This window comes from Mytilus galloprovincialis, chromosome 8 (assembly GCF_965363235.1).
Source record: "Mytilus galloprovincialis chromosome 8, xbMytGall1.hap1.1, whole genome shotgun sequence".
Lineage (NCBI taxonomy): Eukaryota > Metazoa > Mollusca > Bivalvia > Mytilida > Mytilidae > Mytilus > Mytilus galloprovincialis.
This window is the reverse complement of record NC_134845.1, coordinates 82234594-82247375: the sequence shown is the minus strand read 5'-3', so window position 1 is coordinate 82247375 and position 12782 is coordinate 82234594. Positions and strand designations below refer to the sequence as shown.

Genomic DNA, 12782 nt, shown 5'->3' with positions numbered 1-12782 from the left:
TATGTTGAATATTCACATAGACCAAGGTGAGCGACACAGCAAAGAGCCTCTAGTTTTCCATGTTAAGGCTGTGGTAGTTTTGTTTTTAACTTATAAGTTTGAAGATCCCTTTCGTATTTCTTATCTCCCTTTTGTGTGTTAGTAAAAATCACTTTTCCTGGCATTTTTATTCAAAGTTCGTTATAAAGTGTCTGTTACTTGTCAATATCTGTATAGTTGAAACATGCATCAACAATGAATTAATCAATATTTAGTTGTAATCTTCCTATTAACAATGGTTTTCTGAAATTGTCTCGTTAGTATATTTACTGTAAAACATGGATATAAACATACCAACGATCAAAGTTTAATCTGCCTTTGAGATAAAGAACAGTAATAGAAGCGATGTTCCTTTGCTTTTATTTTATGTAATTGCTGAAGATTCTGAGTTGTCAATCTTTCAATTATCTCGAATTCCTTTAGTATTAATTCTATACTTGACCGGTTGAATACCTATCCCGAACGAACAACTTGATCTCATTTATTCATTGGTCACAATTCGTATTTAACAAAGAGAGAAGGATATTAATTTTAAAATTAACCAACAACACTATTTCTATTAAATTTGAAAACTATTTCTATTACACATCTCGTGCAATACAATTTTGGGAAAAAGAAAAATCACAAAAATACTGAAATCCGAGGAAAATTCAAAACGGAAAGTCTATAGTCAAATGGCAAAATCAAAACCTCAAACACATCAACTCTCATATTCCAGACATTTTCTTATGTAGAAATTTCTGCATTAAACCTGGTTTTATAACTAGCTTAACGTTTACTTGTATGATAGTCCACACAATAACATTATATTGATCACAAACTGACAGCAGTTTAATTCTGAATAGTTTTGAAAATAGTAGGACAAACTTTGTAGTTCAAATTTCAAAATGCAGCTGTCATTCAAGAAATGGTATATGTGTGTATTTCTTTTTTTTTCATTACGATAACTTGAAAAAAAATGTAAGATACTAGTAACTAAATAAACATTTTCGAAGCTACTTGTAACTCGTCAAAGAAACAACATTAAGCTGATGTCATTTAAATACAAAACACATTGTCTTTCTCTTTTATTAATCATGAGTCTTTTTCACAACTTAATAAATAATTAAAAATAATGATGATAAAAGTATCTTTATTTAAATTCTGATTAAATACATTTTCAAATAAGGCTGTAAATATACAATATTAACTACATGAATAAAACATAATTAAAGGGTAAAAACAATATTCTTGAAAGCCACTGCAAAATATTTAACAAAGCAAATTGATAAAATTGTATTGGTAAAATAACCTCATCATAGATACCAGGATTCAGTATATGTATAAATCACGTTCCTAGTTATCCATGAATCTGTTTATTTAGTTATGTATGATTGTACTGCTCTATATTCAAAGGGACCCATGATTGAGAATAATACAATATATTTATATATACATATGGTATACATAGTTGTTAAACTGATTAATTAAAAGCTAGCGAAATCTCTCAATTCATCTAGGTCAACTTTGCCTGATGTTTCTTTAAAATGTCCTAATGAAACAATGTGTGATATTAAAAGACATGTATATAACCAGTCAGTACCGAGGTACAGACTACATACTTGAAATTACCATAGGAAACTCCCTTCTGTAAGGAAAATAAAAACTACTAATTCACGAATCACACGTCTAATAAACACAGACAATACATGTTATCAAACTAGTTTCAAATAATCAATGTTGACAATCAAAATAGTTTACAATTATCTAATAATGCATTTTTTGGGGATAAAAAGTGAATGCAATATGCATCTTGCTTTACAGCAACACTTCAGGATAAAGGTCAACTGTTAACTCATTCTTGTGCGAATTGAAGAACAACACTAGATGTTGTGCCAAATATTCCAATTCTGTCAAGGGCTTTAAGTAATCCTAAAAGTGTTGGCTTTGGGCTTGATCTTTGCCTCCACCTTCTAAACACCTCTTTTGTTTGTTCCAGAGGTTTTTTGTCATGTTCCTGCTGAATCCGTTGTAAAGTGGGGATGTCTATATCTAGTTCGATAGCAATCTGCATGATTCTAGTTCCGATATGGTTGCACAATTCATGAAGTAGATTAAAAGACGGGATTTTGTGTAAGCTTTCTTTTGAATTTTCTGGAAATAAAAAAAATTATATATAGATATAGGAAGATGTGGTGTGAGTGCCAATGAGACAACTCTCCATCCAAATAACAATTTAAAAAGTAAACCATTATAGGTTAAAGTACGGCCTTCAACATAAACACATTGATATTTGACCTCTTGAAATTAGGTTGCTGTAAATACATGTTTGATAATTAATTTCTTTGAGGCATTATGAAGAGTTAAGTCGAAAAATGTTATGTATATTTTTTGTCAAACAAGAGAAATAACATAGATGCAATGAAACACTTCAAAATGGGACCAAAAACTCCAAAGATAGTTTAAATTTGTTTCCCTAATGTTTCTCGACGTTATCGATGTACGAAATGTGATCACATATAAACCACTTTTGCTTTTATAGAGAATATATTAAAATAAAGATCAATTCGATCATATAAAACCACCTGATACTCATTGCAATTATTTCTAGTTGTACATATGTAGACAATTTTGACAAAAATACCGAACTTCTAGTTATTTACGAAAAGGGAAGGTCAATAAAAACTGACAAATCAAACGTCAGATTTTACCAAACAACCGAATGAATGAAAACAGAACTGTCCTATTCCCGTAAGACATATAAAACTTTCCAACTGATTGGTTGTGATTGATATTTTACAATTTGTTCAAATTAAAAACACTTAACCCCGAATAGGATCAATCAGTTGATATTTAACGTTTCGTTTTTCTGAGTAATTTAGAAAATAGTAACTAAACAAAACTGAAAGATAACTTACCAGGAATGTCTGGAATAACGTCTCTAAAAACCTGAAGAGAAAACATATTTCTCTTTTACTTTTTATATAATGACAGAAAAATCAGAAGAAAAAAACATACAAGATTCAAGAATTCCCTCAACCCAAATGTTCTCGGAAAAAACCCAAAAGCAACATAAATTGATGCATGTGGCGAATCTGAAACCGTTTTAATAGCCCAAAGCCGATACACAGAAACAACAAATTCTGAAGGCTATTATGTCAACTTAGGGGTACTGTTAGACGTTCACAAACATGTTTGATATCGTCCAATTATGTATGTACCTGCCCAAAGTCAGAAGAGTTTAATTGCGTGGTTTTGGTAAGTTGCTGTATATCATATTTGATGTTCGTTTATCATTTTGTACAAAAATCAAACTATTAGTTAAACCCTCAAATTATTTTGTTGTTGTTGTTGGGAACTTTGTTAGTTTACTATGCGGTATATAATGTTTGTTCATTGTTGCATTGACAATCATACCGCATCTTTATATATCTATATCATTCATCTGGACATGTAAACATTAAATACAATACCTGCTATGAAATTGTCTTATGTAAAAAAACCTTTACATAGATATGTATGGTTGGAAAACAATGTCATAATTAAAGAAGAGAAAAGATTCATCACACCTTGTAAATTTAATGTTGCATAATGTCCGAAATGTACCACCACCCTCCTCGTGTATATTGTATACATCTAACAAAGATGCTTAAATGGTGAGCAGATGCAAAATTCGGTTTGAACCAACCAAACAGTATGCAATATAGTTTTATCAGATGCATCCATTTATAACTGTATGTAAAATCTTTGATATTAACACACGCTTACCTGACAAAGTAAATGTCCACTGAGTTCTGAGTTTTTCAGAACATCTTTTAGGTGATCGAAGGTAACATGTCGTCTTTTAAGCATACAAGACCACAAAGCCATGAATTTCAGATCATTTGGAGGTTGGTGCTGAAACTGGTACTCTAAATCATTCCATTCTGACTCTGAGAGCCCCAGTTCAAGTGCTACATCATGACATTTCTCTGGAGAGATTTGTGATGCTATTCTTCTGATATGTTGTGGCAAGGGACTTTGCTCCTTTTCTAATTTTCCAAGTCCTACCATGAAATTATCATTTGCAACATTTTCATTTATTATGGTGATAAACCAAGTATATAATTTTTTATTTGATATTGACATAAATTATATAGATTTTGAGATATTGTAATCATCGACACCACAGTTGTATTATAAGAAAAAAAGTTGAATACAATTGTTAAGACGTACGAAGTTTAGTCCAATTGTTCTCGAACTTTCCACAATTCGATATCTGAATCATGAACAAGAAGCCAATTGATGTTTTCTCAAAGTTGAAATGAACATGAAATCATGGGTTGATAAAGATTGATAGTTATGTATTAAAAATGTCACTTCCGGTCTAAAATTATAGGTTCGTACATCCCAATTAAAAATATATTGTTTCAAGGTTCTTTTCTATGAAAGAATTCAAGCATTGCTATTTCTGAGATCATTTACAGTTGACATTGTTATGGTCATATTCTTTGAACCTAGGAACTCTTTTGACCAATATTTTGTAATAACGACACGAAGCAACGAACAATGTAGAGATTTCTTTTGTCATAATTTTTAATGAATTCTAAGGAAAAGGCTAACCAAGAACAAGTTGTAATTTAGGTCATCACTTTTGAAATTGAGCTTTAACCTCATTTTTTCGTTTAGTAGATCAAAGGTCTCTAATCGAAAAGATCTAGGTATATTTAACTTATAGTTGATGAGTTATATTTATATATACAGATGTGGAAATAAATCTCATTCACAGTTTTTACTTCGACAGTCACATTGGTGTCCCTTAACTGTTTTTCGTTCTATGGTCTGGTTATTGTCTCTTTGACACATTCCCAATTTTTATTCTTAATTTTAATTTAACAAAAGTATGAAAATGAACCGGATAAATTAAACATAAAAAACAATTTGACATGTGCATAATTACCTGGACACGAGCTCACGCAAATATTAAATGGTCCCTGGTGTATCTGAAAAAGTATAAAAAATGCCTTAATTTAAAAAAACAAAACAAGTATAAGTTAATTTAATTTTGGTAAAGTTCACGCAGGAACAATTTAACGATGCATTCGATAACACGGAATTTTAATAATCCAATTATCGATTATATTGTGTTAGTTTTGAAATTCATCGACGAAAGTGGCAATTATAAAGTTTGAGTATCGAAATGAGTTTACTTATTTGAAACTACGGGACTAAGTTTTTAAAACAACTAGCATGGCTTGAAATTATATTGTTTAACGACACCACTGTTAATGCAGATTTATTTTAAAGGATTAAACAAACAGTTCGTACAAAAATACCTTACCTTTTCTGAAAACCAAACAGAGAGATATTTCACTGGATGGTGTTGTTTATGTTTATTACAGATCCATATCGATGATTGCATTTCCTTGTGGTTCAGGAAACATAGGTCTGATCTGCAAAATACACCAAATTCAATGTTGAACGGCACGACATGATTGCGTCCTTGTGAACTTGCATCTTCTGATAACGTTGAGTAAAATTCTGATATTCTTTCAATTGCTACTGTCAGACATTCTTGTAGAGAAGAGGCTAGTGTAGGAATTATATCATCTTTTGTTTTGGCATGGATAAGTGAAACAATCACTCTGTTTTCTTTTACTTGAACTGCTACGTCATGACAGCTATCAAGTTCGATAACTGTTAGATCACTGAACAACATCTGTGTTGTTTTATTGCCTTCTTTATACATTTTAATTTTCCATCCTGATACGAACGAATTGATAAACCGATATGCCAATGCAGGTGGTATAACCTGTTCAATGAAGGTATAAGCAAGTATGATCGAATTGTTTGATTTCCAAAACCGTCCAAGGAAATTTGTGTCGTTGCTTTTGTTTATCATACAGGGGACAAGGAAACTAGGAACATCTTGTACTGAACTGGTTATATCTTCAAAACTTGAACTAGGAGCAATTATTACATCTAGATGCACTAGTATCTCAAGCATATATTCCTTGTATGGCAAAATATGACGAAACATCTTCTGATGCCAAAGACGGAATATTGCGTCTCTTTCAATCCTTCCATTTTTTTGAAGTTCTTTAAAAATCGTAGAATATATTTCCTCTTTTGGCCAAAACTGTCTCTCTGTCACTATTGATCGTAGGACTTCAACCAAGTATGCTGGTGATATAATGATGAAATCACGAAGCCGTCCGACATCAAAATACAACAGTTTACCAAGTGAATGGTGTACTTTCAGGAATGTTTCCAGCTGCTTTTCAGATAAAACCATGTCTTCATTTCTTGAATTCAGTTGCTTGAGTTGATCGCGAGAAATAATGCTCATTCCTTCTTCTGACTTTTGCGCCAACTGTAGTTCCAAAGGAATCCATTTGGTTGGCATTGCTTCACCCCATCTTGGATGTTCTATAGCTCTTTGCATGAGAACAGATCTAAGCTTTGCAATTTCTTGATCTCCTGGATTTGTTGCATCAACAAATATTAACGGGTCAAATTCCAAATGATCCAGACCAGCATGAGTTTTAAACAAACTGTGAAGATCTTTTTCGAGTTTTCCCCTACGGGTTTCCTTTGTCCACTAAAATTAGGAAAAGAAATTTATTATCGTGTTTTTGGAATTTATGGAACAGATTATCGTTATAGAACAACTGATTATAACAAGAAGTGTTTTAGGTCAGACATTTAAGTATTACAATCAAATGGACAATTTTTATTAAATGTATATGTCCTTAACAGTTACTTTAATTACTATTGTAAAATGATTTTTCAATATATAAAGGAATTACTAATTTTTTAACATCACAACTGAATGTAAATCAAGAAAAGAGATTCGCACGCATCACAATCACTGTGTGTGATTTTTGTTCACTATGACACCAAGGTAATTGCCGATTTTTTTTTTTATCTTATTCACTCACACTTGAAATATATAATTTCTTTCATTTGGTATGAAACTGGTACTTTGACGATGTCTTAATTGTATTACAATCATTTGTTGAGTTAAACACAAATACACATTATTTGCTTAACTTTTCCAATCACTAAAAAGTGTAAAATAAGCATGATCATTTCTTTCATTAAACATTTAGTGGGTACATTCACATAAACAAATTTAGAAGATTAAAACATAATTTAATTTTGTTTACATCTACATGATCTAGTATGCTATAACTCAATAAATATACCAACCTTATAATTTTGTACGCAAAGGTTTTTCTTACAAATACCTTCAAGCTTAGACCTATGATTGAACTATTTTACCAATATTTATTAATCTGTACCAATTAAGGAATATGACAGTTGTGATCCAATTGTAGGATGTGTTTGATGTGTTTGAGCTTTTGATTTTGCCGTTTGATCAAGGACATTTCGTGATGAAATTTCCTCGGAGTTCAGTATTTTTGTAATGTTACCATCTAAAACCAGGAAATTTTACAGCCCCTACTAAAAAAAGATAAAAAGAAGTAGGGACAATAAGACCCAGTTTTGGCCCAAGAAAATAAAATGTTTGACAACTATTTTCAAATTAGCACATCATGTTTTAAAATGCATCGAGTAAATAAATATAAAAAGAAAAACGATTTTTTTTTGTTATCTCATTTAGTTGTCAGACCACCAATTACTCCTTCCACTTTAGAACGTATGTAAAAGTAGCCCTTCTCTGACGAAAACAGTGCTTTTGATATCCTTGTTTATGTAAACTAACCAAACAATTTGCAGAAATGAAACTTTGTGAAAGAGAAATATATTTAGACGATTTTGACTCCAAATGTACTTGTCTGTGAGTTTGTATTAGAAAGCGAGATTTAATGCGCTATATAGTATACTAATTTAAGATTTCCCGAAACCAAAGGTTATTTTTGGAGTACCTCTGTTCGAAGGGATTTTTTTTCTTAGATGGCTTTAAAGGTATGCTAAAAATTGGCATGTAGAAAGCTGAAACATTTACAATACAGGATATACTTGGTTTCTATGACGTAAAACTTAGGGTAAAATATTAAGAAAGCTGTGAAAATTGCAAAATTCGGTTGAACAGATAGGGATTTTTAATTGGTAGTCTGAAACCTTTACGTCATATATGTTCCGTATTTATGAAAACAATGAAATATAATATATTTATGCTGTTTTTGCATCGTAATGTCATCGCGCACAGAATAAAAACAACATAATCTCACCAAATTTAAAGTTGTTTCTTAGGTGCAAATAAAGTTTGACAATGTAAATATACAGTCAAACCTAAGTAAACCGGACCCTGATTAAACTAGTGTCCTGTCCATTCCGGCCAAAACTCCCATTTTTTTTAAACTTCAAAGTCTTGGGAAAAATACCCTTTTTAAACTGGACCCTGTGTATCCTGTATTCCGGTCTTATTGTGCAGTCCCAATTCTCTTAATATCATTATTACCTGTCAAAACCAGTTTGTCTAATTTATTTCAAATGATCGATATGCAATCGAAACATATTTGTTTATACAATATGGCTTTTCATGATATGAATTAGCTAGGTGTTTAACTGTGAACTTACAATCGTACAGTAGTGAGTTGTATTAATTATTAAACGCTATAAACGTGTTAATTCAGCTAAAAGACGCGCCGGATATATCTCGGATTGAACTCACGTTGTGACTTGGATATTTTTTTTTCAAATCGCGGAGTAAGACATTTACATCGTGTTTTCAAAATCCCGTGTTCCCTGTTGTGAACCCCTGAACCAATGACCCTGATAATGAAGAACACCCGGATGACGACAATCAATTGGCATTGTACACCGAACGAAAATATTTCAATTGTAATAAAATTTCGTTTGATAATATTCTGGCTTTATATCAGCCATACCAACGTTGGAAATTAACGATCATGGAAGTAAAACGAAACTCTGGTGTCCAAATCCGAACAACGCGAGTATAATGATGCAAATGAAAACAATGATAAACAAAGTGAACGTAAAATTGATAAGTCGGAGAATGAAACTTCTGAGGTCTATTTGACATAGGAGGATATGTAAAACACGGTTAAAACTTATTTTTTTCTATTTCGTGGAACAACCAGTTTCTTAAATTTCTGTAGCTAATGAATAACAAGATTCAAAATAACAATCATACGAAATTATAACGTTATTGCATTTTCTATTTTAATTGATCAGTTTATGATTTTCAATCAGAGAGAACTTTAACATGTAAAATATCGGACGAAACAAGTCAATTACTTCCGGTCAAAACGGAAACCTGAATAAACAGGCTTTTCTTAGCCCCGAAGCCGGCCGGTTTAAACAGGGTTTACTGTACTTGAAAATTGATTAAAACCAGGATAATACAGATTTTTTTTCTCTACAAAATATACAAAATTCGACATTTTGGTTGCCATGGTAACTGACAAATGTGAAATTTGGTTTTATTTTCTGAATGTCTTGTACCTAATTCTAGTAAGGACAAATTTTAGAAAATGTATGATAATTTTTGAATTTGAAGTAATATTTTAGCAAAATAAGGGCTGTATACAGTTGTAACCTTTAAGTTATAAAGAATTAAACTACTTACGTCGAACCATTTCGCGTCCTTATGAGTTGCAACAAAAATAATCTTTGGAAATCCATCTTTTGACCTACTGCAATACGTCAAAATTGAGTTGACCCAATGTAACAGATAGACTGAAAAAAGATTTGATTAAACATTTGTTTGTGTATACATTTTGTAAGTATTTTGTAAATACACCTACACTACAGTATGGTGTATCCATTTTAAAAAATCCCCTAAAAGGTGAAACAATACTGATTTTTCATTATTCTAAGCGGTTAGTAGCAGATTTACGTACCTTAAAAATGTTATACCACAAACCTGAGGTGTAAAAATTGGTTTCGACAATTCATGTCTCTTCAGTGATGATAGGAACGTTATTTGAAAGGCAATATAATTGACATCAATTCAGGATTGACACTTGAATTTCGAAAAGTCGAAAAAGGATGAACTTATTATTTCAACCAAGAGGGAAAAATAATACAAGCCTAAACGAAAATAAATATAAACAAGTCTAATTTGAAAACAACGTTCAAATTTATGATTGTGTTGGATAAAAACAGCATTTTTATACGTGTGCATGCAAAACAAATATCTTGGTAGAGGGTCTAAATAAATATACTCTCATCCCATGTGAAGTTAACTGTTTCATAGCCTTAAAGAGACATTTATCAGAAGCTAAATGGTTGATTAATGTTTCCACCCTATTTATATAGACACGATTACGGTTACCATGGTAAACGGTGGATCAAAGTGATCCGGTGGTTCAGTTAACCGACAGATAATTATGTATTAGTACATCATTCATAAATTTATAAAAGACATTTTATGCTTTGTTCTAGCATTTGATTTCGTAAAGTCTAAATACCACACGTTAAGATATTGATAAGATAAATTCGTGACACAACGTGGTAGTGACTTTATATATATGAGGTCAGTATATTTCATCTGGTGAACTGCAATTTTTATACCTGTGCATGCAAAACATTTTATTTGGTAGAGGGGCCTAAATAAACTGTTTTCTAATATTGAATTTACTGACCAATATGTATCGTATTAAGTCACCTCCTAGGTATGTAAATATAATAATATTTAGATAGATATGCTTGTCAATGTGTAATCATCACTATTTATATATTTATTACGCTTTAAACTTAATCACACACACGTTTTACCTGCCACTGTTGGTTTCCCAAAGTGTCCTGGTAGAAAGCAAAGATCTGGCATGTTTTTGTGTATGTCAATACTCCCATCAAACATTAATACAAATATTCCTCTGCTTGTGATGAACAACTGGTGAGTCATGTAATAATCCTTCTGACCTCCAAAGTCCCAGATATCTATGGGTACTATCCTTTGCTTGTATTTACCTTCCTGCACTGCTTTCACTAAGAGCTGGTGTATTTTGTCATTTGACATATCAGTTATTATTTCTTCCAACCATTCACATTCTAAGTCATGTGTTACAGCCAAGTTATTTGGATTCGTTTCTGTCTTTTCTGACAACTGTTTAATTTCCTGATTTTCAGTCAATTTTTCAAAACCAGTTTTGAAAACATCAGGTGGTTGCTCTAAAGAAGGAATACTGATTCCCTTCTGTTTGGTTTTAAAAGAAGTCTTTTCAGCACTTGGAAGATTTGGAGTATTTCCATCACTGCTTTTAAAAGCAATGCTTTCAGATTTGTTTCCCGCCCTTTTAGTCGACAATGATTTAGGGTTTGTAGTATCTACTTTTTGTGATTTTGAAGCAGTTATTGTATAATCTCTTCTCAAAGATACGCCTTTATCTATTTCAGTTTTATCATCATGTAAATGAGCTGCTTTATCATCAATATGTGTACTGTTGTTTTTGAAGCGTGTAGGCACTTTTTCATTTCGGCGGTCGCTATCGTTGGTGAATGATTTTGTGTCTTCGATTGCCATCGACAACAGCATGTTTGTCATTACCTCCTTTATTACGTTACCTTGAAAAATGAAATTTAATTTACAGAAAAAAATATAAGCTTGACATTGTATACGGTTTGATGCAATTTTGTTTTAAGCATTGTTCGAATGGAACTAATTAATCTTATTATGTATGAGTTGATAAAATCTGGTACATTAAACTGTTCTGTTTCTTCAAAATCAACAAAGACCTTATTGTGCTGAATGTTACCATGATTAGCCTTAGACGAACTAGTTAAACAATTCACACATTTAAGAAGGGATTGTGTATAGAAAAAGCGGAACCTCTTTTATGTCATTCGTGACACATCCGTCTTTTACCTACTGAAAACAGAAACGCGACAAGGATTTCAAGCAGAAAAGACAAATAACTTTCTTTCTTATAAATGCAAATCTGCATTTGATTGTACTGTAATTTGTAAGTCAGGACCCAAAGGAAGACCAGTTTGTTGTTATAAACTTTGTTCACCCTCTTTGAATAAATAATTCATTATAATTCCATTATTATTACTATTTATGAATTGAATGCTTCGTTTTGTTACTTCATTGCCGAAGTACATTTTGTATGAAGCGTGGAAGCGCTTCATTCTAAAAATATGCGCACGGTCAACGCTTTTACAACCCTATGAAGTTACAAAAAGAAGCATTCAATACTTATATGAATGAATGATTTGTTATAGTGCAACCTATATATATACAACTAATACATATCAATACAATATTACATTATAGCCAGCCAGATAGGCTTACGATGCACGGACAAATTAAAGTTCAAAATAATATAGTAATAGTTGAATAATTTCTCTTCTGATACGATCACAGTCCAAGATAAAGTTCGCTATACTTTTGTTGTTTTTAGATTATAATTACATTTCTTTTAGCTATGATCATAAAACACGATTTTATCAAGTTTTTATTCAATTTACCTGGGCATTTTATTGTGGGTCATCGTGTCATCATAAATGATAAATTTTATTGTGTAAGTTGCCTAAGGAATAACGCGAGATTGCAGAGTAGCCAATCAAAATCACGTATTATAGTGAATATATATCTAATGTAATTATTACCATTAACTGCAAACAAATGTACTTCCTAAAAGACAGAATTGCGACCACGATTTTAATCAGAAAAGATAAAATCAAGAAATTATTTTGGAAGTTAAGAGGCGCCATTAAAATTAAGTTGATCGGAATACATATCTGTTTCACGGAAGACCTCAAAGAAGATCCGCTATTTCTATCCACAATTTCTTCTTTACTTGTGCGATTTCGCAATAATCAAAATAGATTTATCATTTACGATTTTT

At 31.6% G+C, this 12782-nt stretch overlaps 1 protein-coding gene across 1 annotated transcript; it reads right to left on the bottom strand.

Moving 5' to 3' along the window:
• Positions 1-1837: 1837 nt before the first annotated feature.
• Positions 1838-6085, bottom strand: LOC143043578 (uncharacterized). The gene is made up of 5 exons (XM_076215823.1): positions 5339-6085; positions 4958-5000; positions 3787-4064; positions 2937-2967; positions 1838-2172 (listed from the first exon to the last, which is right to left on the bottom strand). The coding sequence occupies exons 1-5, from the start codon at positions 6035-6037 to the stop codon at positions 1874-1876; spliced, it is 1350 nt and encodes a 449-aa protein (XP_076071938.1). The 5' UTR covers positions 6038-6085; the 3' UTR covers positions 1838-1873.
• Between the last annotated feature and the right edge of the window lie 6697 nt (positions 6086-12782).

Coding starts and splice junctions, on each gene's coding strand:
- LOC143043578 (XM_076215823.1), bottom strand. CDS start 6,037: ATGTTTCGTCATATTTTGCCATACAAGGAATATATGCTTGAGATACTA. Junction 5,001..5,338: donor CTGTTTGGTTTTCAGAAAAG/GTAAGGTATTTT, acceptor ATACTTTTTCAG/ATACACCAGGGACCATTTAA. Junction 2,173..2,936: donor CGTTATTCCAGACATTCCTG/GTAAGTTATCTT, acceptor TTTTATTTCCAG/AAAATTCAAAAGAAAGCTTA.